The sequence below is a fragment of the Lagopus leucura genome, unplaced genomic scaffold, assembly GCF_019238085.1.
Source record: "Lagopus leucura isolate 7727_CA_CO unplaced genomic scaffold, USGS_WTPT01 Super-Scaffold_100004, whole genome shotgun sequence".
Taxonomy (NCBI): Eukaryota; Metazoa; Chordata; class Aves; order Galliformes; family Phasianidae; genus Lagopus; species Lagopus leucura.
The window spans coordinates 9272902-9299267 of record NW_024962264.1 but is presented as its reverse complement, the minus strand read 5'-3'; the positions used below and the strand labels follow the sequence as shown (position 1 = coordinate 9299267).

At 47.1% G+C, this 26366-nt stretch overlaps 1 protein-coding gene and 1 long non-coding RNA gene across 2 annotated transcripts in view; both read left to right on the top strand.

Moving 5' to 3' along the window:
• The first annotated feature begins 4509 nt into the window (after positions 1-4509).
• Positions 4510-26366, top strand: part of MAML3 (mastermind like transcriptional coactivator 3) — a 197954-nt gene continuing 176097 nt past the window's right edge. The window contains exon 1 of the mRNA XM_042872115.1: positions 4510-4878. Coding sequence (XP_042728049.1) covers positions 4510-4878 — 369 coding nt within the window. The remainder of the gene's footprint in view (positions 4879-26366) is intronic.
• On the top strand, positions 19985-22550 carry LOC122180457. Its single transcript, XR_006179086.1, has 3 exons — positions 19985-20032; positions 21596-21722; positions 22502-22550. It is a non-coding gene; the product is annotated as an uncharacterized LOC122180457 (long non-coding RNA).

Below are 26366 nucleotides of genomic sequence, written 5' to 3'. Positions count from 1 at the left end.
TTTCCTTGTGTCATTTTCTCTCTCTCTCTCTCTCTCCCACTCCCCCTGATTTCCGCCTTTCCATCCCAGTTACTGACCTGGGATCCTTTCTCCCCTTTGCCCTCTCAACTCGCTGTTTCCATGGGCACCTACAGCTGCTACCTCTGGAACCAGATGCTCATAATAAAGGAAAGGTACACTGTGGCCTACCTGGATTACTTACCTTAGTTTTGCTTCCTAACCTAGGATGGTGTTTCAGTAACATTCCTCTAACAATGCCACTTCAATTCTGCCACTTCAACAACTGTTTCAATTTCTGCATGGATTGCACGTAGGGTAGCTGCCTAGGTGCTCTGGGAAGAAACGGGTGCAGAAAGGATGAATTATCCCTTAAAACTTGGTGTACATCTGTTTAGCTTTGTTGCTAATGACAAATTAAAGTCTTTGTGCTACCCAAAGAAAGAACAGAACCCAGCACTTGTATTTCTGTTCACATGTTTGAAGCACAGACCTACAGTTTATATTCTTTCATATGAATGTTACCCTCAGTATAAATAGAAAGTAGGTTTTGAACTTGGACTAGAACGTTAAGAGAAAATTTCTCTCCTGCATTTTGTGTGAAGCCGTCTGTTGAGCCTACAGTACCATGCCAGTGTTAAGCTCTGCCTTCTCAAAGCTCTGGGAAGGCCTGTTAGCATTAACTTTGTGTGTTCAGAGATGTTTACAGTCTGGAACCTCGTTCAGATTTGCCTACTTCTAAAGCACATGCAGAAGCTTTGCTGTGATGGGCATTTTTTCCTTGGTTGGTGGGGCCACGTAAAATGCTCTGGTTTTACATTCTTGTGACTTATCTATAATCATAAGAGGACAGTGTGAGCCTTCTTTTTGCATCCTTTCCCCATGGTTTTTGTGTCTGGATTTAGTGGAGTGCCTAGGCATGTGTATCTGGCATGTGTATCTCAGTCCATGTGACAGTCCCGCTCTAATACCTCACTGAAGTGGAGCATTCAGTGTTGTTCACAACTGGAAAGACTTGGTACAAATTCTGACTTGGATTCTGCATGTTCTGCCACCCGAATTGCATAGAACTACTGGCAGGCATGTAGTTCTGAGTTTACGGTTTTTGTATTTCCACAGCCATCACTTCCTGCAGTCTGCCTTAGAGCCCCGACTTCTGCAATTTTAACTAGCTTTCCGATTTTCTTTGTTTCTTCCCCTTCCCCCCTCATTGTTTTGCTCTCCTGTTCCTTTTCAACCTCGATGACTTTTCTTTAACTATTTAGAGCAACTTCTTTTGCTCCAGCCTCAGTTCATTGCTGGAAGGATTCCTGCAGCTCCAGCTCTCTGACAGCCGCAATTCGTGGCCACTCCAGCTGTCCTGAGAATGTTAGCCATGCTGCCACGCTGCACTTGGATTTCACTGATGCATTTGTGGAGGTCTTGGGGTTTTGTTTTTAATCAACCCTCAATGATATGGCTTTTCTTTTAACTGCTCTGGAGATGACATTATTATTCTCTTTGGCCTACAGTTGTATTAGGCAACGTGCACTTAAATAGCTTACAGTAGTAAGTGAAGTACATCTGATGTGCTCACTGTATCCTGGAGAAACTTCACCAGAAAATTTTGAAGTGCTTTTTGTGATGTAAGAAAGCTTCATCCATTCCCAAAAGGTGTCTGTTGTCTGGCTTCCAAAGTTACTGTACTCAGTGGGCACCTGAGCTGTTGATGCTAGGCTGGCCTTGCAGCAGATGCCAGTGTCACCATGGCACCCATTGACTTACACAGGAACCGCTTAATTATGGGAAGAGCTCTCAGCAAGGTTTCTACCAGGCAGCGGCTTTGAAAGTCACTCTGCTGCCCGTGGTGGTTTGAAACTTGCTGCCCCAAAGCAGCCGTTTGCAACCTATATGAGAGCACCGGCACTTCCGGCACAGCAGGGATCAGCTTTATCCTCAGGGTACTTTTAACGTTGCCCATCTACTGGATAGCCTGTAACTCGGCTGACAAAGGGGAAGTGGTTTCAGTGTGTTGCTCTGCAAATGCGTATTTTCTATGTTATGTATGGAGCTCCTCCCATTGATATGACTAGCTGGGTTATCTGTGGGGCTTTACTTGTTCTGAAGCCGCTATTGATTAAATGCTGAGATGGTTTTTTTTTAGAAGCTGTCATTGGAACATGCTTAGGCTGCATTTGCTGTCAGCTTAGCAGTCATGTTGCTGCATCTTCCTCTGAATTCCTCTCCCAGCTGGGCTCTTTCATTTCTTAGTGTTAAAATAGATTCTTCCTAATTAGACAGATCTCTGTCATGATAATCATCTTGAGAACGTATGCTGTATATTCATATTGCGTCTCTTTTCACAGATCAGGCCCATGCTTTGTAATTTTTCAGAATCGTAACTGGCTGAATAGATCCTTTACCAGGCAATCATCTCCTGTAACCCTCAATTAGTGCCCTGCCAACCCATACTGGCAGGCATCGGCGAGTGCACCATATATCCCTCGGCCCTTGGGAATGGATATAGTTCCCCAAACAGCAGATTTCGGCTGTAGTGTTTCAGGAGCCTCAGCGTTAGCATCCTTAAATAAAAGCGACCCAAAACCAAAGGGTGAAACCTCCCGGCTATTGCGCTATTTTACAATTGCCATTCAGCTTCCAGCACCGAGCTCCGGCTACCGCAAAACTTCGCAGTTCCGCTCGTCCGCCCTGAAGGCACGGCGCCGAGCCAGGAGCGGGACCCGGAGATCCCCGTGGGTCCCCGCCGCTCCGTGGGGTGCCGGTGCTCGGCGCACGGCGGGCTGCAGGGGGCACTGCGGGGAGCTCCGGAGCGGCGGGGCTGAGCTCCGCTACTCGGCCGCTGCCGGGGAGAGTTCCGGGGGGGAGAAGGGGAACGAGCCCGCGTGCCCCCGCCGGCCTCGCGAGGCGCTCATTGCCGATCGGTGTCAGTTGCCCGCTGGTAAGGATTTAGTCTGCTCGTGGCCGGGAGCTGTCGCAATAGGAACGCGATAAAAGCCAACTTGGAGGCTGCCGAGGAGACAAAGGCGGCTTTTTGCCGTTGTCGGGAGCTCGGAAGCCGTGCCCTGTGCCAGCGTGCCGCGGCACAAACGGGGACGGCGTAGGTCAGCTCCACGCCCGGTGCGTGAGTTCCCACTTCTCCCTGTTTCCAGCGGCGCGTTCCAGCACAGGGGTGTCCCCACGAGACGGGGCTCGGCTTCACGCCTCTGTTCAACAAGGAGTTGGCAAACACCGGCTGACACTTTAAACGCGAGAGCCGTGCGTGTGCCGAGCGCTCCAGCCGCTGCCGTCCGGTTGCGGGCGGCCCGGCATCGCTCCCCGCCGCATCTAACGCAGAAGTTCGGCGGGCTCGAGCCGCTCGCTTCTCGCCGTTCGTTATGCAGCGGTTTACGCCGGAGGGAAACGCGGCGTGCCCCCCCGCGGGGCCGCTGGCAACGCGGGCTCGGGGCCGCCGCTCCGGGCACGGCGGGGAGGGGGGCCGAGCGGGGCGGCAGGTGGCGGCCGTGCCGAGTCGCGCGGCGCCGGGGGGCCCGGCCGCGTCCGCTCCCGCTGGGCGGCGTCCGCGCCGGGTTTTGCACCTTGTCCCCGGGTCTGCCTCCCGGCCCGGGGAGCCGCGCCGAGCGCCGAGCGCTGCCGCCCTGTATCACTCCGCTGGCACGGAGGGGAGGAGGAGGAGAAGAGGAGGTGGAGAAGGAGGAGGAGGAGGAGGGCCCTCGATCATTGTGGCGGCGGCGGAGCGCGGCGCCCGGCTGTGTGAGCGCGGCGCTCCGCACGGGCTCGGCGGCTCCGCTCTCCCCGGCGCGGCCCCGGCTCGTGCATGTGCGGGCCGGCCGCGGGCCGAGGCGTGCCGCTGGGTTCCCGTTGCCATGCGGCCCGGCAGCGCGAGTACTTTGCGAGCGCGGCGCGGCACGAGAGCCCAAACTTTTCTCTAGGAGGAACGTACAATGAGCGAGCGGCCGTGCCCGCCCCTGGGTGCCGGGGCGCGCGAGTGAGTGTGCGGCGTGTGCACGGCGCGTGCGAGCGTGGGCGCGTGCGGAGTCCCCGCGTGTGCGTGTGCCGTCCCCGCGTGCGCGCGTGTGTGCGTGCGGAGGGGCGCGTGTTCCCCTCACCCATGGGGAGCGCGGGCTCTGGGAGCGACCTCCGGCGGCCCCGCGGAGCCGCTCTGGGCACCACGGATCGCGGAGGAGCCGCGGGAGGCGAAGAGCCGCGCTGAGCCCCGGAGTTGGCCGCCGCCGCCGCCGCTCAGTTGTTGCGCCGCTTCCCGGCGGTCACCCCCGGCACCTTCCCCGCTCGCCGCACCCCCTCCCACCCCCCCCGCCGCGCTCCGCTCTTCTCCTCCTTCATGTTTTGGAGCTCCTCGAGGGGGATTGGCTGGGGGCGAGCAGCAGCGCTCGCCGGGGATCGCCGCTTCCCCGCTACATGCCGGTGCCCCCCCCCGCCCCGCGGGGCTGTGAGCGGGACCCCGCGGGGGGCAGCGCGCCGAGTTCCTCAGGAGCGGCGCGCGCGGGGCCGGGCATGGGGGATTTCGCGGCCCCGGCCGCCAACGGCAGCAGCGTCTGCATCAACGCCGGCCTCGGCGGAGGGCTCGCCGGGGCCGGGGCCGCCGGCGGCGGCGGCGTCCCCAAGCACAGCACGGTGGTGGAGCGGCTGCGGCAGCGCATCGAGGGCTGCCGGCGGCACCATGTCAGCTGTGAAAGCCGCTACCAGCAGGCGCAGGCGGAGCAGCTGGAGCTGGAGCGCAGGGACACCGTGAGCCTCTACCAGAGGACGCTGGAGCAACGGGCCAAGAAGACGGGCGCGGGTGGCAAGCAGCCGCCGCCGAGCAAGCAGCCGCAGGACTCCGAGCCCGCCGCGGCCGAGCAGCGCAACCACACGCTGATCATGGTAAGGGCCGCTCGGGGGGCGCGGCGCGGCGGGAGGACAAACTTTTTCCCCGGCTCCTCCGGCGGGGGGTTGGGAGAGGGACCGCGTCGCCGCGGGCCGGAGCCGTGCTTGGGGACGGTGCGAGCTGCCCGCCTGCGAGCCGGGGGCTCTCGGGGCGAGCGGCAGCCGGCGCTCGGGCGCTGCCTAAAGTTTCCTCGGGTTTTAAGGAGCTCGGCGAGGAGCGGAGGGGGGGGGCAGGGGGCGGAGGCTGAGCCGGTCGGAGCGCGGCTGCGAGTAGGAAGCGGAGTTTCCCACTCCCAGCCTGCGCCGATGATGAATAATAAGAGGCGGCGCGGGGGGAGCGGGGCTGCCGGCCGCGGCTGCACGGGGAGCGGTGGCCGCGCGTTCCTTCTGCCGTGTGTGTCCCGACGCGTCCCCGCACCGTGCTGCCCGGGGGCGGGCGGCCGCTCGCCGTCTGCCGGGCGCACAATGGGCGGCGGGGGGAGGAGGATGAGGAGGAGGAGAAAGAGGAGGAGAAAAAGGCAGGCGGCGGCGCGCCTTCCGAGCGCCGCACGTCCTTCCCGCGGACCCTCCCTCGCCCATCCCGAGCCGAGCCGAGCTCGGCTCCCGGCGCCCCGGCGGCGGCGGCACCTTCCTTCCCCCCGTCCCTCCCCGCGGCCCCGCTTTGTCTGCCCGTTCCGACGCGCGGGGGGCGGGGGTGGCTCCGCCGGCGGCAGACAAAAGCTCCGCGCTGCCCCCGCCGCCTCCCGCCCCTCGGCCGCCTCCCGGCCTCTCCCCGGGGGCCCGGCTCGGCCCGGCCGCGTAGGGGCAGGGCGCAGCGGCGACCACACAAAGTGGGGGAGGAGGGAGTCCGCGAGCAGGAAGCGGAGAAGCCTCCCGCTGACGTCTCGCCGCTCCCCTGCCGCTGCCGTGGGGGCACGGCCGTTCCGACTAACCGCGGGGCTGCGAGCGTTCTGCCGGCTCCTGGCCGTGCCCTTCACGGTCCCGGCCCCGCAGCGCTGCCGGATTGCCGTTGGGCACTTCGAGGGTCGGTCCTTCTCCCTGCGTCTGAGCGGGCGGGCTGCCGTGCTAAAGTTGTGGGGACCGACGGGACGACGCGGGTACGCTGTCCGCGTTCGTTTGCTTCGCGTGGGGAAGGAAAGTCGAGGAGCTGAGAGCAGCCCCGCGTAGCGATAGTTGGCAGAGATCCGGTAATTGCACGGCGGCGGTGTGCCGTGTGTAGGTACGGAATGTGCACGGACCTTTCGCGTTGGGGAGGAGCGATTCCAACCCTTGATCAAACCAGACCCCTTTCCAGCGACCTCTCTGTTTATATGGATGTGCATTGTAGAAAAATATAAAAGTATAATGTGCTCTGTTTCACTTGTAGAATGTTAATTATGACTTCTGTCTCATCTGAGAGCATGAGGGAACATTCACTGGCACATGAAGTTTATACTTCAAGCCTGGGAAGTTGCTTCTTTCAAAGCAACAGAAAGATACTTAATTTGAAACCTTTGTGCTTTTTAATAGTACAATAAACCTAAAGCAAGAAGAAAACCAAAGCGGAGAGTTCCTTGTGTCCAGCTGTCAGAAGTTTGCAAAGAAGTTTCACAACGTAAATGCGTTGGGATTCTTATTTCGCAAACCAGTTTTGTGTTTCTTATTTTCCTTTGCCTTGACCTAACACCAGCCTGTGCATTGGGCTTTTCTCCCTTCTTGCTTAGGTAGGTGAGGGCAGGGAGGGTTGCTGTGTGCATTCACTTCCATCAGGAGGGCTGGGGAACCACAGGGCAGTGCTCGCTCCCGAGGTTCACAGAGGTACCTATTGAATCCTAGGTACCTGATCGAATCATAGAATCGTTAATGTTGGGCAAGATCACTAAGATCGTCAACCATCACCACCACCAGTGCTGCCTGCTCATCACATCCCTCAATGCCACGTCCACATGGTTCTTGAAGAGCTGACTCTGCCACATCCCTTGGCAGCTGTGCCACTGCTCTTTCAGAGCAGAACTGTTTAGGACCCCATGTGAATGAGTAAGTGGTTCTCACTGGCAGCCTTTTTTGGGAAGGGATGTAGGAGCATGGGCTTGGCTGTGTCTTGTGAGCTGCTGATCTACTCTGAATTTGTACCTTGCCATAGACCAAGTTTTTGCTGGATGAATTTTGAAAGACATGAACTGCTAGCTGGTTTAGTCTGTCCCACTTGAGGAGAGCAGTGTATCTCAGAACTTGTTTGTGCCCTTACAGGCATTGACTGGGATGTGCCCCAAAATCCAAGTTGTTTATATATAGCTGGGAGAACTTTTATTTCCAGTCCAACCTGGCAAAAGCCACAGTTGTTCTCTGTGTTTTTGTGTTGGGTTATTAGAATGTCATACCAGCGAGGTTGTGAAGGAAGCATTGGGAACATTTGCAGGCCATCCAAAACTCTGCTGGTTCCAGGAAACATCAACGCATGATTTCAGTGCTTGTGAGTTAATCTGTCTTTGCGTTTGCAGCTCTAAGTGCGAGAGTCTTCTGGCTTTGCATCCACAGTATTGTGTGAATGTGGCCCAGAGGCTGTATGTGTGTGTATGTATATGATATAAACAGCACATGTTTAGCATACAGTAGTGTATGTAAGATGTATGTTGCCAAATTAAACTACTTACGTCCTATCCCCGGCTCTGCTCTTCTGTGCAGTCTTGTCATTTATTTTTGTCCAATGAAGCACAGCTTTGGTAATTACCACACTGACCTTCTGATGCGCCTATATTTGCATCTGAGCTCTGCCACAATGTATAAAGGGACTGGAGCTACTTTTTCCTCTTTCAAAGGCTCTTCAACGCTTTTCTTTTTTAGCATCATGATAGGCTCGATAGCCACTGTGTCGGATTGACCGTGTATAACCCTGAAAGAAAAATGATTTTTAAACACCGTAAAACGTTATTTAGATCACAGAAATTCGTGATGGAAGTTAACTGACCTATTAGATCATCCTTTCTGTTCCCCTGCCAGGGCACACTATGCCAGTTCGGAGTTGGTTGAAAGTTGGAGAAAACAAGCTGGCAAATGCAGTGTTTTCCGTCAGTGCTCTTTCACCCACCCTGGGCTAATGCACAGCCTCATGGAAGCGGATGGTCACATCCCTCCTACCTGTGAGAAGGGAGATGGGCAGAGCAGTGCCTTCAGCTTGGTCGGTATAGGAACGGAATGACGTGTTTGGAATTTCAGCCATCTGGCTGTATCTGCTCCTTGTTGGCAGATGTTCCACCCCAGGAAAGCGGTTACCCTTTTTGTTGCTTCCTTTCTGTTGGAGGGGGTATCCCCAGTGAAATATGCAACTTCTTCGTATGTCTTAGTGATGAGACTGAGCGTCAAGTGATGCCATTGGTCTTGTAGGCAGTTTCTTACAGCTCACATGTGCTGTGTTTGTTGGGTACCTGTGTGTGTGTTCACGCGTCTGCACGCAGTTCTCGTGCATCTCACGTACCATTGCTGTGCATCTTCTGTACAGGTGCTCAGGGGTTCATCAGCTGCTCTACAGGAAAGGTCTGTTTCTCTATCATTGCAAAAAGGTGAAAAGAAAGATATTTTTCGGATGTTTCTTATTTTCCACAAGAGGTAATGCTGTGGCCCTTACTCATGCTGGATGATGAAGTGGAATTAAGCATCTCTGCAGTTAGTGAGCCGTGCCTGAGCTTGTTTGCACGGGGGTAAGGTTGGTGGTGAACACAGAACTGGGATGACACCAGAGTTAAATCCCAGGCCAACAACACTCCTCCTCTCATATGGCTCATGGAAGGAGTCATCCTGTAACCCTTTTTATTTTGCTCTTCCTCTGAGGGTGGATCTCTGTGTCTTTCCACAGCCTCTCCCATTTCAGTTCTCCTTTCCATAGCGACTCATGCTTGGTGCTCCTGTGTGATTCTTGTCCTTTAGGGTGAGGAGTTTCTGTGCTGACCTCCTTTTGCAGCTCATCAGCACAATAGGTTTCAGCTCAGCAAATGGAAAGGAATAGAGAGACTCTTCACTGCAAGCCCCGCCAGCCTCTGGTGACCTTTATGTGTTTTGAATGCAACCGTGTCTCTTCAAGAGCTAGCGGGTTGGGCCTGAGTGAGCCATATCTGGAGCAGGGAAAGTTGTGTTTTGACACAGTAAGCGCTCACAGTGAGATCTACCTTCAGCTTGGCCAAACAGCAGGGTGCGAAGTCCTGCCCTGAAGTCTGAGGCTTGGCGGAGTTCAGGAGGAAAGACTTTGGCTGGAGCTCGTCCAAAACTATTCTGCTGGCGGAGCCAAAAACATTAACACATGTTGATAACAGTTGATTGCGTTTAGGCGAACCCAAGTTTGTGCATGCTTGACCAACGTGTCACAAGTAGCTTGAGCTGGCCTAAGTGGGAACTGCAGCCACCGAGGAGGTCTCATCTGGGGTGAGTGGCTGTGTTTTCTGGTTGCCCCCCCTTTGCGCATGGAGCTTCCCGGTCAGCGGGTTCACCAAGCAGGTAGGGAGGATGGAATTTATCTATTTTTTCCTTTCGTTCTGGGATGGCTTTCAGCTGGATCAGGTCCATGGTTTGTTTGACTGTCCCTCCCATGGGCAGCACAGTCTTACAACACCTTAATCCTGCTGTGAAACTTTGCCCTTATCCCAGGACAAACACGTGGGATGTTAGTTAAAGCGTGCCTACCTGCTCGCACACCCTTTTTGTCAGGGCTCAGTAACCCCTGGGAAGGGGCGACCGATCCTGTCCCTTAATACAAGCGGGGGATGAGAGAGCACTGTGAGAAGCAGCAAAGGAGTCAGAGTTCATTTTTCCTTAACCACTCACACGTATGTGCCATTTGGTTGCATATTACTCCAATATGTATAATTCATGTGGGAGATGTGCTTGGATTAGCAGGGGCTTAAGGACAGGTCTGACAGCCAGGAACTGCTGACAGAAGTCCTTCAAGTGTTCAATCTGCTGAATTGAAATGTGAGGTTCAGACTCAGGCTGGAGCTGGGAACCTGTAGTCAGTTTTCCAGCCTGAGATCTCGCTGTTCAGATAAGCAACACACTTGCATGTTCAGTGGGAATTTGGGAGCTTTAGCAGTTTGAAATATTTATTTTCCTAGTTTGTCTAAGATGGTGAGTCATAAAATTGTATAATTCTGATTCCCCTTTTGTTTCCCCCTCACGTACTTCAGGTGCACAGCGTTTGCAGTCTGCTCCTGTTTGCTTTTGGAATGTTTGCAACCCAGTTATACTGGGGTTAGAAATAAATGTGTTTTTAAACTTGTCGTGGTTAATAAGATAGCAGCTGCTGAATATTTTTTTGCCTACAGGAAGGGGCTGAGCTGCTCTCTTTCAAGACTTCCCACTTTCAGATTGATTTTGGTTGCCACCACGTCCAGTGTAACTGTAAGGAGATGTGAATACTTTAAACTTAGCTGACCTGTGACAAGAGAGAAGTGTGTCTGCCTGTAATCTCCTTGTGTTTTCTGTAGGTTTCTCTGACTGTTAAGGCTAAAGCTGAAGTGCTGTTGGTAGAGAAGAAGATCCGTTGCTTTTTGCTTGTTGTCAGTTCTGCATAATCGCAGCACGCAGGGAGTGGAAAAGTTTGAATTCATGACTTTTGGAATAACTAGGCTAATAAGCAGGAAGACCAACAACTCTCCTATTTTCCTTCCTGTATTTTTTATCGTGGCCGCTTTGTACAAGGTTTTCAAATAGGGCTGTATACAGTTCTGCAAGGTCCTTGCTTCTCAGCAGTTGCATCTTGGAGTAGTGAACCAAAGCTGCTGGGATATGGCTGGATGTGGCCCAGGGCAGCCTGGTCTGGTGGTTGAGGACCCTGCACATAGCAGGGAGTTGAAACTGGATGATCGTTGTGGTCCTTTTCAACCCAGGCCATTCTGTGATTCTGTGAGTTGCTTTTTAAACTGGTCAGAGCTGGGGGCTCTTGGGCTCTGCCTCTTTGGTGCAGGTTTCCTGCATTGTTTTTATGCCACTTCAGAAAATCTCAAGCCTGCTCAGAAACCCATTGGATGCTGTGCACATAGATGAGGAGCAGAGTTGGTCCCCAGCCTTATTCTTCCCCTGCACGTTATCACAAGCAGTCAGTATGACTGTACATGCGTGTTTCTATAAACCAGCACATGTACCCATATGGCAGCTTTTAGACTGTGCTTTAAAAGACAAAGTAAAAGGATTTATGCTGCAAGGATTTGTAAGGGTGGAGGGTGACCAGTGATCGGTTCTGAGGGCGGAAGGGGATGTACTGATCAGATAAGAAAAACCCCTGATAGGCATCCATTTTCTATATTTTCAGCTTTCTTTCTCTTTCCTTTGGCTCGTATCTAGTCCACAGTGATATTTTGGCACTTCTTCATTGTGTTTAATCTAAGGGAGGAAGGGAGTTGGTTATGGCAGATGAGAGATTGGGAGAGTTATGGAAGGTATTGGAGTTTTTTAATCATTTACATTTCCTTGTAATAAGGAGGATAGAGCAGCACTTAGCCAAGAGAGAAATTGCAGCATTTCCTGCCACTTCTGTTTATGCAGAGTTTTGTGGTTACATATGCTCTAGTATTTGAGAAAATGACTTAAAAATATATCTTAGCTGGCAGTCGTCATCTTTGGGCTGCTGAAAGGATTGTTGCATTTCAGCTGTGATTTTCGCTGTTGCTCATTTTTGTCTCTGAGACTGGTGGCTGTTGTTATGATTTCTCTGGGTTGCATTCCAGCGCGTAAGTGAAAACTGTTACAAGCATTAAATGACCAATTCTTAACAATGCTTTTGGCAAGCAGTGTCTCTTTTCATTGCATGTAGTTCTGGTTCTCACTGGAGCAGGTAATGGACCTTTGAAGGCTTTGGTGGACTCCTACTTTTGGTGGTAGACCTCTCTGGTGGATGACAGCCACGTCGTTTGGGCTCCTGGTTGGCTGAAGCACTGCGGCTTGTAGCACATGGCTGCATACTAAGTAGTGGTTCCAAGTAATCTGTAGATCCTATCTGTTTTCCTACTATGATGACATAAATAATTTGTGCTAACGAGTTTGTAGGCTGGAAGATTGTTTTAAGTCTGGATTGCTGCAGTTCTGAAAATTCATCTTAGAGAATTTGCCGTAATGTTTTTTCGTCCAGAGAAGCTGTCTGGGTTTCTCTAAGGTTTTGAATATACTTTCTACCTAATGTGAAACAGAAAAAGAATACTTTTTTTTTTTTTTCTCCTTCGTTTCACTGTTAAAAGCTTTCTACCTTTATATTTTCACCACTGCCTATCTTGGTCACACTTTTGTTGCCGGCAGTGGATAGTGATAATGGAGGTTAGTGAACGCAGAATAGCAAAAACAAAACTGAGTTCAGCCTTCCCTTCCCCTCACCCATGGCTGTGGTGAAGTGTCTGGCAGTCCTGTCACAGCCAGAGAGGGGCTCCAGAAAGTTGGCACATACCATCTTTACAGTTGTTATGGATGTTTGAATACATGGAACAGACTGTTCCATTCTTTCATTTGGTGTCAAAATATGTGCTGTCATGAGAAATTGATTCCTTGGGGATGACAAATTTGTCCCTCCCTTCTTTTTTATTATAAATTTTCCTGTTGCTTTAATCCAGTGGTAAGAACACATAGGTTTAGCCATCTTTGAAGTAGTTTATCCAAATGGACCAGCTGTATTTGCATGGCACACTGCTTTTACGATGAGAACTGTATTAAGTAGGTGCTGCAAACCTGGCAGTGTCTGGAACATCTGTCTGGTTAACCTCTCTCTGGTCTTTTTGTATGTGTCTGCCTAAGGGTGAGCCAGGTGAGGCAGCTGGGGCAGTTCAGCTGTTTGCTGCCGATAAGCGATGGCCCGATGCTGTGCCTTACCTCTGGGCACCCCCAGCTGAAAGCAGTCAGTTGAGGACAATTTCTGTGGTCTATGGGAGAACTGGTAAAGGTGGGGTAAGTTGTAATTCTCTTAAGGGATTTTTCATGAAACTGTAACTTGTGATTAGAATAGATGATTTGGTTTTACAGGAAGTTACGGCTGGGTGATTAAGTGGGATGTTTTTATTTAGCTGTTTTTTGCATTGTGTTTCCTTTCCTCCTTTCTCAGAGATGCTGTTTTTTCGGAATTAACTCAATAGAATCACAACAGGTCAACAGCAGCACTGGGGATAACGGTATTTCTGATGCAGCGTGTTCCAAATGTCAAGTGACAGTGGTGGTTACTTGAGAAGATGCTTGCTTCTGGTTTCAAAATTATTTACCTCCCAGATCCGTGACGTGTGTTGTGGGCAGTGTGCACATAATGAACGTGTGCCGTAAAGCTGTGTTAAGAGCAGGGCTCGCTAGCTTTCTCACAAAGGTAAAGGCAGGAGTGAGGCATGCTGGTCACCTCCAATAACAGCTTTGGATTCCTTCTCCCCCTCCCATTTTTAGGCTGCTTGTAATTATTGTTTTTTTAAGGGAGAGGAGCTTTTCTGAGCTCTTCATTTGCAAACTTAGATGTTTGTAAAGGCAGGAAGAGAACTGGAGGCCAATAAGTGAAAAACGATGATTTTCATATGCTAGAAAACTAGCATAAACCAATTGGTATGAAATATGTCATCTCATTTTAGAGGTGCTTTTTTTTTCTTTAAGAGCAGTTCTTACATGTTTTAAGATTGAATACATCTTTCCTGTTGTGAAGGGAGGAAGCTAAATGCTTGCAGTTTTATACAACTGTAATCAGTTTTATTGCAACTGTAGCAGTGTGATATCAAATGTATGATTTTTACTAGACGGGATTCATATGCTATTTATATTCAGGTATGTAATGTTGGGATTTTTTGCAATAATTCACATTAGGTAAGATCTGCTTGCTTTTGCCTTTGGTTTGATTGGTTACAGATTGTTGTTTTGTTGTTTGTCTTTTTAAGCAAAGCTGCTTGTTTCTGCTTAAAAATGTAGAATGTCAAGTGCAGTTGTCCTAGTGGAGATGGATTGGTATCCTGAGTGCAGATGAGAAAGCCAAATGTGTTTGTATCCGAGGTATGAATTCTCAGTCGTTAGTATCATGTTTTGAAAGCCAGTTTTTCTTAGTTGGAAACTTGGGGGGAAATTGCCTCGAGTGGTTTATTTGCTTAATCTGAGGAGAACATTCAGCAAAAGCACACTGTATGCTGGGTATTTTTTGGAAGTTCTTGAAACCGTCGCGGTGAGAATCTCGGGTACATTTGAATCTCACATCATGATCTGCCATTTGTGGTCTCTCTAGCAGCAGTGGGAATGGAGAGGAGGGAGACATTAAGTGCTTCATTACCTGTGGAAAGTGGTGCACTTCCCTTGTGCTTAGCTGTTCCTTGCTAAGGTACGTGGAAGGTTTCATCTGTGCTGACTGCAGCCTGCCTCCCTCCAGCCCCCCCAGCCGGGGCACAGCTGGGGTCTGTGGCACATTTCTGCCCTTCCAGCTGCACTGGGAGTGCAGAGATCCAAAGAAATGTGCCTCGTGTCCCTGAAGGCCTCACAACCCGTTGTGCTGTGTGATTTCTGAATGGTTGTTAAATTAGATGATGACGTGGGGTTGTTTTGTTTTGCTCTGATCTGAGGAATTCTAAAAGCTTTCCAGTGGCACACATAATGAATTTGTTTGACAGAGTTGTTGAGCAAATGTAAACCTGCAGGCAGCAGGCTTGTTTCTGGAGCTACCTGGCGCATGTGTCGTTCAGGCTGCCCACAGACTGCGGCAGTTCATAGGAAAGCTATTGTCCAAATGACCTCTCGCAGTTGGTAAACAAACAGGTGGGTGTGTTTTAAGTCCTTTCTGTCCAAACTGTAGGCACACTTCTCAACTCGGTTAAATGATGTGTTGTTTTTCTAAAGCAGGCTTTCTTTCAGTACTTCCCTCCCATCCCTTTCAATATATCCATTCACTGCTACTGTAAAGCAGTTTACAAACTTGGTTGTGGCGGAGGCAGAAGGCAGTGCAAGTTTCTGAGGCCAGTGGGATGAGTGGAAAGTGTTTTAGGTAGCTCACAATGGTTTAATGCTGCCTGTATTCCTGCTTTCTGATGGATCTGGAGAAAAATGCTGAGCAGTGCACCACAGGCCTTATTTAAATCAATAACTCTTAAGAGATATCTGGGTGCTAGTGTGTCGTCTCATAGTTTTGAAGGGAGGAAAGGAGCTTCTCTCCCTCAGGTTAGTCTATTCTACTCAACAGCAAGGGTTTTCAGAATGATTGATGTGTTTAGCAATGCAGTAATGTGCAAATATAATATCCTCTTGTTGGCTGAGCTATCCTGTCTATGCTGTAGTGTGTGGAGCGGGCGGTTGGCACCTCAAGTGCTTGGGCTGGTTAAGTTAGATGCATACTGCTCAACAGGTGTGCATGAAAATTAATACCATGCTTTGTCAGACCTACTTGGACCTGCACATGTTGGATCATTACTAGCTCAGACGAAGGAACTGTACTTTTGCATAAGAATATTTTAAAAGCTCTTTAGAGAGCACTTTGCAATAAGATTAGTATGGTACAAAAGATGGGTTGTAGCCTTTTCCCAATTTAGAGAAAACTTCATTAGATTTTGAGTAGATGGCAGAACTAAGGTCCATCTGCAGTATTTCATATTTCAGCTGCAATATTGAGCTGACACCATTGCTAATTACTGCACATAGTAAGAACATTTCAGTAAGGGAGGGACCTTAATGTGTAGAGTTACCTTTCCTCATCTGTGAGGGTGGCAGAATGACATATGTAGCTGGCAGTATATGCATACCTTCAGCACAGTGTGATACCTGTCCAAGAAGTATCTGTACTCAGGTCAGGTAAATTTGACTTGCCTTCATCACAAGACATCTGAGTTTGGCGTAGAGATAAAGGCAAAGGAAGTTATAGATGCTTAGTCTTGCAAAAGTGTGGGAAAATATGTTGCATTTCCTACCTGGGATGTAGGATGCACCAGCCCACCAGCGAGATGCATTTCTTCCCCTATTCCCCTATAACAGAATGGAGGGTCTCTTATATTTTGGTAATAGTAAATAATAGCGGGCTTATTTTCTCTCTAGTTACTGACAACTGTGTTTTTATGTATTGCTTCTGTTCCTTTTGTTGTTTTGTAAATATCAATATAAATCAATCTCTTATTCTCTGTTGTGTTGTGAAGGAATTGTTTGTATAATGGACTGTTAAGAGGGCCATTTAACTTCGTTTAGTTGGTCTTTGAGACAGAGCTTGTGAGAAAAGAAATGAAAGATATTCACGGTGATGTTCTGTCTAGAAAGGAATAGAGAAGTGTAAGCACTGTGATAATATTTGGAACAAATATTGGGGATATCTTGGAAAGTTACTGCTGACAGGCAGAAGCCAATACTTGCATAAAGAACGATGCTAATTCTTGTAATAAAATTTTGGCAAGCTGAACAAAAAAATGCAGGTTAATTGGTTCTATTTGAGTTTTTATACAGTTGATTGCATTTGTAACATTTCCTCTTGATTCACTGTCAACAATTGCTGGCCATGTTTTCCAAATTGCCCGATGTGTGGTTTTTGTTTTAGAACCTAGAAACCCAGGGCTGTCATTTCTAGCATACAGTCTGCTTCAGGGTTCATGCGACACCGTGAATGGCAGCTTAGAAAAGCAGTTTAGCAAGTGTCCTGTCTTTGCTGGGAAGCCCTCGCTCCCTCCCTCATCACTAAAGATCCACAGGTTGTAAGCTATTCAGACCTAGCAATGCGGGTATTAAAAGCCACGTGGGGTATTCTTGCAAGTTTAAGGAGGAATAGATGCAAATAATTGAGGCGTGTGAGCTGGGCTCTGACTACAAAACAAGAGGATTAGGTATTTCTAAACACAAGGTAGATCACCTCTTTTACCTCCTGACTGAGTGCTGAGTCTGTTCTGCAAGAGCAGGAATCCCTGATCTTCAGAGTTCTCAATGTTTGCATGTGCAGTGTTATTGGTCTGGGTGTTGTCACGGCCCAAAAAGCACACATATACCTCTTTCCAGTTCCTCTCAATAGAACTGTACATATGTTTCATAAATGCCTGTGTATTTCTGTGCAGCCACTCCGTGATTGGTTTCATTCGGCACAGATGATGTCCAGTGGTGGTTCAGTATTTATTAAGAAAATGTATTTTCACAAGAGCTTTATGATAATAAATACGTTGTGTTGCTCAAAGACTATCATGCTTTGCAGCAGATGTTGCATTTATTTCTTAAATATCAGAGAAGAGACATTTTCAGTTTAGTAGCCTCACACTAAAATTGTTCATAAGACAGTATAATTAATTTAGGGAGAACCTTGCAGTGATTAATGGGTTTATTTATGGTAAATGTGTGTTTTGACAACTGGGAGCATATTTCCAATTTCCGTTTTTAAGGTGGAGGTTTGAAGAATTGGAGGGCTCTGACACTGCAAGAAAATTATGTGATTGGAAAAAGTCTTAATTTCCTCCAAAATCATTTTTCTGCAAAGGCCTTTCATCCTGGAACGACTAAGTTAAATGCCTCCAAAGGAAGTAGGGGGAAAAAAAGCCAGCAACAAAACAACACAACTCTCACTGGTGTTATGCAACAGGGTTTTTCCTGGCTATGTCAGTTTGGTATCCCTCCTATTACTGCCGTATGAATTTATCTTCATGCTGGCTCGGTTGCATGTGGGAGATGGAAATCTCGGAACTAGGCTATGTTTAAGTTATCCTTAGTGTTGGCTTTATTTTTTTCTGGCTGAATTCTGTGCGAGGTAGACCAGTGCTTTTGTGAGTACTGAGTTGTGATTCAGGCATCTCATTGAGCAGAATGTGTGGGAATGGAGGAAAGTAATCTCTTCCTGGTGGTGTTTCGTGAAGCTGGTTTTGTTTGGTGTGACGTCAGAAATAAATTCTGAACCACGCACTAATGAAGGCTGCAGGTTTTAAGGCAACCAAGCAGTGTCAGTCCTGGACTTCTGTAGCAAATGGCCATCGACTGTGGAGGACTAATTCAGCGTGGTGTGTGTGTCATGGACTGGGACCGTAATGGAAATAAGCAGGAGGCTTTTTCTTTGTATTGTTATTTCTCAAGGTAATGGACTCTCTGGGACCGGACATCCTGCTGGAAAAGGATCGAATCCTGATTATTCAGTAAAGGAGACAAAACCCACTTCTGTAAAGTGATTTTGTCCTACAGTGGTTGATAAACATGAGCCAGAACACCTGAGGGGATGTTTTTTTTTTTTTTTTCCCAGCCAACTTTAATATGGATTCCAGAGAGTTTGTCATTCATCACATCATTCGGCTCCTTCTTGCTGTGAGGGCAAGTCCAAAGAAGCTGCTTCGTTAAAGCATTGCCTGAAGGGCTGGGGGGGTGGTTAAGTGCTTTAACTTCTGTGTGAGTTCTGGCCTGGCTGATTTCTGCACAGCAGCCTGGATCTCGGCAGCCTGTGAGGGCCTGGAGCATAGCAACACCAGCTGTGTGTCTTTGGGGCTGGGAAAAGGAGCATTAACCTGCAACCTTCATACCACCAGCTGCACGAGGGAAGGAGCCTTCCAGTTCCACCTTCATGCAAAGGGCCCTGAGACTGTGAATTGTCTTGCTTTGTGTAGACACTAAGATGGTTTGTAACGCCCAACTTTTTAGACTTGGGAATAATTATTTAGATTCGTTGTCTTGTTATTATTTTCTAAAATAATAAGATGATGTTGGTGACCATCAAGCTGAGAGCTGCTCCAGGTATTAAAAGCTAAATGTGGTTTGTTAAAGTAACTGTCAAAGTGCTGCTAATTCAGATTCAGCTGTTCAATGGACTGTTTTGTGGCAGGGGAGCAAAAGGAAAGGACCACTGCCATACTTAGTAAAATAGATTAGACCAGAAAAAGGAAAAAAATCTACCTTTTTCTGCTGACGTGGACAATCCTGTTCCTTGCAAGCTGAAGGAGACAGGAAGGCTATAGTTAAGTCCTCTCTGATGGTCCCTACAGAGCTGTTTGCAGGGTTTGTTTCTTACTTGAAGTAGTCCAGCCCCCGTGATGGTGAAGAAACAGCCTGAACAGCATCACTACCCGTCAAATACTCTTTCTGTCTGGATATTCATGCAGGGCACCTACTGAGAAGGAATTAGAATTATAAGAGGACATTTTAAAACAAGGTTGTGAGATACAGAATGTCTTACCCTAATGCTCCTTTTCCTCAGGTGGGTGTAGCATTGCTTATCCCTTGGCTTTTGAGGTTATGCTGTTCTCCTACCTGCAGTCTGCATTCCTGAAGGATAATTCAGCACTGGCTCAGGCTCCTGTTTGCCATGTGTGTGGCGATTTTCTTTCTTCATTGTTGCTGTTCTGTGTGTGTGTGTGTGTCTGTGCAGTTTTTTTTCTTTTCATCAAATGATCATCATCAGTAACGTGAGACACTTTGTTCTTAATAATTCAGGTTTGTGTGGCCTGTAAATTTAGTTTGAAATAAAACCGAAAACCCCAGAATTTAGATTCACAAACAAGAGAGCTTGTGCCTAAACTTAGTGTCACCTGTTGAAGTAACCCAGCCATTAAAACAAGCAGCTAAGTGCTGTATTTACACTGAAGTTTTAAAGGAAATCAAGCCAGCAAAGGTTAACATTTAGGAAAAAGAATTGGATTGAGCATATCCTAAATTCCCTAAACAGGACAGTAGGAGCCTTCTGTGCTGATGTGGTACCTTTGTCAGTTTGCTCAGTTCCCTTAATTCATTTAAGGCAGAAGGAAGACTGCTGGGAGAGCAGAGCAGGAGGCTTCTGCTTCCCACTTATGTATAAGGACAGGGCAAAATAAAAGTTATCTACCGATGATATGTATTTTTAAATTCAGAGAAAAGCCAATTTGATCATCTTTTCTTACATAACAGATACACTGCAGGTACTTTTAAAATTAATTTTTGCAAAAGGAAAGCGTTTTGCTATGGATTAATATAATTAATACAATTGTGAGTCTGTAGAATTTGTAACAATCACCAATAGAAAGTTCAAAAGAGAAATGAACTGTTTGCTGGAAGCATAGCCTTTATACACCATTTTAGACCTGCATGTCAGGAGAATGAACCACTGATTGATCATCTAAGGAAAGGACTGAGTCAGCTGTGGGAGCACAGGTGAAGGCAATTCCTTCTAGACCCCATCTAAGGGCTGACTGCCACTGGGGAAGGATCTCCAGAAAGAGATCCTTCCTCTCTGGAGTCCTTCCTCTCTGGAGTCCTTCCTGCAAACCGAGATCTTCACATACAGGTGAGCATTCCTTCACTGTTTGTTTCTTTTCCCATTTTCACCATGATAATCTTTCCAGCTGTAACGCCGACTGTAACGCATGTTTTAGTAGTTACCAACCAGTGACCATCCCCTAGAAAAATTATTACAAAAACAAAAAAGCCAAAAGACTGATTTATTCAGACCAGGGCTTCCTGTCTGGTAATTTTAATCCTGATTAAAATCAGCAATTTAAATGACTTTGATTTATATCAGGCATTCTGTCTTCAAACTAAGTGGGAACAGGATGGGGCTTCAGAGCCTCTACCATTTAGTGCTGCACATATTCCATCATGAGTCATTTAGCCAGCAAATCTGGTATGTCTGTGCTTCCTTTGCTGTGCTTCTCAGCTCAAACATCTACCTTTGAGGGTTTTTTTAAATGTGACCCTTATGCCAGAATAAGGAAAGCGTTGAGGAGTTTAATGGTGTAATTCAGATGTAACACAGCACAAATATGAAACTTGTGCAGAAATAAATATTTTGTACTGTAAGGAAACAATTCAGGGAGTCCTTGCTGAGTCTTTCTAACGAAGGGCACTGAGACTTTGCCCTCACAGTCCCTTTTCTAAATCTAGCATGAAATTGTAGGAGCAAATGGTGCTTTTCATACTCCAGCCTCTGGATCAGATAGGCTTTGTCCGTGCTCAGATGTGAGGTGGTGAAGGTGCTCCTAGTGGTCTTTGGAGCAGACTTAATGAATGCACTGTTCTGCTACCTGGGGTCAATTGGTTACTTTTGTTTAGCTAAGCTGACTGTTTTGCAAGCATCATAATGATTTTTTTCTTGCCAGCTGCCGTTTTGGAATCATTTGTTGTTTTATGAATTAAAAGCAATGGAGAAAGATAGAATGCTGAAGTAAAACGCAGAATTGTCAATCTGAATTGTGAACTGGTGGTCTGTGATCAGTAGGCATTGGAAAGGCAGTGTTGCTTTGGTGGAGGATTATGAAAAGCGCTTGATTTTTCTCCTACAGAGTTACTACTGTTTCAGACATTGTGACCAAAGAAGTATGTGTGTATAAGTTTGGGAATAATGCCCCAGATTTCATTCTACCATGTTAAGCTTGAGTTAATTAGCAGATGGCTTTGAGGGTTGTGAAATGTTGATATCATCTCCAGAGCCTTAGTTTAGTGCTAAGAACATGAAAACCAGACATTGAAAGAGGAAAAAGTCAAATGCAATCATCAGGAAAGCTTCAAGTACTGATGAAGGTGAGTGCAAGCTTCCCAGTTGCATTGGTCAGCTGCTGTTCAGCAGCTGCTAGCCTGTTTTGTTGAAACACGTCTTTCTATATGGTCTCACCATGATTATTGTCTCTGTTTAGATATACATTAACAGTAAAATTATTAATAGTGTTTGAGACATGTTTCCTTACCAGTGAGTTTGAAATCTGTTGCTGGAGACCTTATTCTGAGAGCTTTCCTTAGGTGGACATGGGTAGGAGATAAGAGTGCGTTTGGTAGTTCCTTGAGGAAATGCATATTTGTGGGGATAAAAGAAAAGAAATAGATTGGCAGATGTCTCGCTCTTTTCTTTGTATAGTTCTTGCTGCAGTAAAAATCAAAGAGAAGCGAGGAGGCTTAACCTTTCCCAGCAGTTTTTTTGTTCAAGAAGTTTGTGGCTTGGTTTGGGAACTGCTTTGCACACCTGGGATGCAACGCTGATCGATGTGAGTAAGAAGCATGGTTCATTTTGGGTTTAAGCAATAAGATTTTTTCACTGCACTGCATGGAGTTGTGCAGAGAGGAAGATGAAGCACGTGGTCTGAGGTTGCATTTAACAGAAGTGACTGAAATGAACAGTTAGTTTGAAAGGTTACGTACTAATAGATAGCATGGGATGCAGCTTTGCAAAAAATGCTAATCTAAGTCTGTGTTTGTCTAATAAAAATATAATTGCTACTGTTGCCACTTTTAGCACTCCTGGGAGATAATCTAGCAAATATAGCAAATGCTGTCTTCTGTGGACAAAACCAACCTTCATGTTTTGGGAATGATTTCAGGGTGATTTGCTAAATTGAATCCCCTGGGCCGTATTGGAAAGTGCTAAGCTGGAAATCGCTGGAATATCATGACCACTTTTGATTTGTGAACACACGTGGAAGAGATAACATTTTTCTGGTTTGCTCTTTGCAGTTAGATATGAAGTGCAAAACAATGCAGTGTCTTTGAATGCTTTTTTTTTTTTTTTTTTTCTTTCACCTCAGATTGTATGATTAGGAAAAAAATAGCAAATCTCAGCTGTAACCACCCTTTCCTTTCTAACTATGGAAAAAGTTCAAAATCTGATAGACTAAATATAGAATTTCTAAAATTGGACTGTGGGAAAAATGGGAAAATGATGACATGTAACAGATGAATGTAGAAACATTTGTGTGGCTTGGTCTCCTTTTCCCAGTTACATTTGTATTAGGATGTAGACAGATCGATCTACTCTGTTTCTTTTCAGACTTGCATGGCACCAATCTTCTGCATAAAATGAAGTCTGGAAAAATGAGTCACCATTGGTTCTTCTGCAGGAATAGAAGTGTATGTGTAAGGACTAGAAATGGTCTGCCAAATTTCTGTAGTTAATGGCGTCTGGAAGGTTCATGGGCCTCCTGTGGCCCAGATCTGACCGGCATTCACAGTTGATTCCAAAATCTTGTCTTTCTGTGATATTTGGACCAGATTCCCCCCCTTCCCCCTCAGGTATGGTGGAGAACATAATCTGTGCTCTACATGTGTAATCTTAATACATTTGTTTTTAATTTAGTTACTAAAAGTGAGAGACCGAAATGGGGAAGAAAGTTGTCTCCTGTCCCTAGGGAAAAGTTGCTGCTGTATTTACTAGAAAACACTTCTGAAGATTGAAAGTTCAGTTAAACACAAGATTTTCTCTTGATACTCACAGGTATCTTAACTCCCAGCTAATCTGGTCTGAGGACTGGTCCAGCAAAAACCTGGAACAGGTTGTGTGGGCTGGCGGAATGCATTCCAGTCAGATGAGATTTGGTACTTTCACACCTGTAGGCAGGATTAGGGTTTAATGTAAGAAATGTTAATGAAAAATATGAAAATTTGCTAAGAGGGCCGTCTGTTATGGATGGGGAAAGAGAAGAGGAAGGAAATGGCTCCTGCACTGATAGTGCCTAAGTGTTCATTAAGTCAGGGTGGAAAGAGGAATTAAACAAGTAGACTTATTTATGAACATTTAGGGTCATAGCTTTACAAATAGTGGCTCACTAAGAATAAAACCACAGGATATATTTCTAGGAGAGTCTGAAGTAGTGCTGATTTGCAGAGAAGGTTTTGTTGGTTTCTCCATAGCCAGTAGCCTGTTGCATAAGTCTTCACCTTGGGCAGAAGCTGGGCTTTTCCAGGGGAGGTGTCTTTGGCAGCCTGTAATTTAATACCTCTCATTACTCATTAGCAAAGGCATCCAGGTTCATGTTGTAGGTGTTTCCCTTCAGTCAGACTTCACTTCTGAAGACACGGTTGGTTGTCATTTGTGGCTTTCTTTACAACTAATATTAGTTTACTTGTTGACGTACAGGAATGGTCACTGCTGAGAATTGTTGGTTGTGAAATAGCGCCTGTTTTCATTGGTCAGATGTGTTAGTGGTTGTATCTTAGAGAAATTTTTGTTCATTGGAAAAGTTTTCGTGAATCCTTCTCTGCTGTGTATATTCTTTAGGACTGATCTGATGTCTGCCATAGGAAGACAGGGAAATAATGTGAGGGAAGGAAGGCTGCACCTTGCCTTTTAGGAAGGGGGCTTGGGGATTTCTTTATTTCTGTGGAAAGATTGAAGATTGATTTAAAGCTGCAGGCTCACCAAACTGTATACAAGTACTCGATCTCCAAAGCATAGCTTAATGTCACTTTTTGTCTTTTGCAGTTGACAGAACCATCCTTCATACACATTTAGGAAAGAAGCATTAAAAGGGAATTTCACTCCTTTAAGTCTTCATGTATCAGTTGTACTACAAATGATGCCTTATTAGAAAGGTCTTGTTGAAGCAGCTGGATGTCTTGGTTTCAGCAGGAGGCCAGAGGTGTGAGAAGCTTCCTGTGGGATGAGCTAAGAAAGGGTTGGTGCAATCAGTCCCAGCTGCAATAAAGCCATGGTTTAGCATCTGCATCAAGCTGGCAAGCCCATGCCATCCTTGGTCTTGTGAGAGTTCAAAATGTAAAGGAAAGTGCAGGATGTGTTAACTGGGGTGCTTCTTTTGTTTGTTTAAGCAACAGGTTGGTGTTGGTAGGTTGATGTAAGGCCTTGCAGACAAGGGGTTGTGAGCACAGGATGCTGCATCTGTATGAGAATGAATTTGAATAAATTAAACCTGGGAGGCTAATAAATAAATAAATACCACCACAAAAGTGCAGTTAAGTACTTATTAACACGTGTACTGACAGTGAAGCTGGAGATGTCTAACTGACATGTCCAGTTGAACGTGATTGTCCAGGTGAACATGTATGTGACTTGCTGTTTGTGAGCTTGTGGCTTGTTAATACAGAAACTGACACTGTTCTAAATGTGTGGTTACGTCTGTACTGGGTTTATCTGAACACACCTCGCTTGGCAAAGCAGGTACTGAGCACCAGATCTCTCCTCTTGCCAGCTGCGGCATTGGCCTGCAGCTGCTTTGAGTGTGTGCAGAGGATGCCTGTACTTACAAAACAGATGCACAGTAGATGAGGAAGTGCATGATATACAGATGTGGCTCTCTTAGGTCGCTGGTTTTGGCGTTTCTCTGACAGTTCCCCTCATTTTTGAGGGTGATTCACGTTTCTCCTTGTTTTTTCTTCTGCCTACTGTGTTCGTCTCATTTTGATTCCCTGTAGTCTTTATGTATAAATATATGAAGCCAGATAGGTAATATCTATGTTACGTAAGATTTCCTGACCAATATGTTGCCCCGCTTCAACTGGTAGGATTTTGCTCTTGTGAAGTCTAGAGGCTCACTGGGTCAGAGTGCTTTGTTTAAAGTCTATTAGCCACGGGAATAAGAGGAAGAGTATTAATAGGCCAAACACCTCAGCAGAGTGTGAGAAGAGCCAAGAGCTCTGCTATCAGGCGTTTGTTTTTCTGCCCCCATGTTTTCGCACTGAGTTGCTGCTTCCAGGCCACCAGGTTTCCTTCTCATTCTGACCTGTCGACCAGCTGGCCCGTTGCCGGTAAGCTGCAGAGTAAAATCTTTGGTGAGGACTGTGTCTGCAAGGTGTGTGCGTGGGATCCCAGCAAGAGCAGTGCATCCCGCTGTGCTCCCCTCCCCCTGTGGTACTGCACTTGACAGGGAATTAGGTCCTCGTGGCAGCTGCAGATATGAGTTAGCCTTGGGCACCAGGAGCCGCGTCACCATATGGAGGCCTTGAGAGTGGGGAAGTAGAGGACAGGGAAGCTGAGGACAGGAAGCAAAGCTTTCTATCTGCTGCTCCTGCTGGTCCTCCTGACTTCATCAGAGGCACAAAGCACCAAGATGACAAGATTTATGCATAGGTAGGGTTTGTGACCTTTCCTTAGTCTGTTTGTGGAGTGATGTCTCGCTCCAGACCAGCAGTGTTCAGCGCTGACAACACCTTTATCCCCCTGCAACATTTTTTTAGTCTGTCCCCAGGCTCAGGCCAATTGGTATGGAGATGTACTGCCTGGTGCTTCCACTGCGTGTTTCTCCTCAAGGTATCCTTGGTTTTCAGATCTACTAGAATTTGCTAGGCCAGATGCTTGTTGACTGCATCAAAATTCAGCAAGGCATGCTGGTGTGGCCCTTGGCTTGACTGTGCTCAAGTCATCCCATGTAGGGAAAACACTCAGGTCGTTATGAGTGAAACAGCCTGTCCTTTCAAGCTATTAAAAAGATCATTAATTCTGATTATTTTTTTTTTCTGACTGTGGATTCATAACTGTGACCAGAGCTCGCATTTCATTGCAAATTGGTAATAATTAGAAAAATACGTTCTTAATGAAAACTGGAGCATGAAGTAAAGAAAGAGCCTAATCCTTGTACTTAGCTAAACTGTTCTTGTGGTTTCTGGATTGTTATGTCAATTTTTGCAATGGCTATGGGTACCTGTTCATTTACTGACCATTTCATTAACAGTGGCAGGTGTCAGACAAATTCAACTTTTGTCTCCCTTTTGGACAGCACGTCTGCTGTGCATTCTGCGCGGGGATATTTATCTCAGATTAGCAGTGATGGATAGAGCTGGCATGCTTCTATAGAAGAGAATTGGTTTTCAGGCTCTACCTATTGGTTATGCATCTCCTGTATGAATTAATAGGGCTTTAGTGAGATTAAAACCAGGAAGCAGCTCCTCACTCTTTAGAGGTC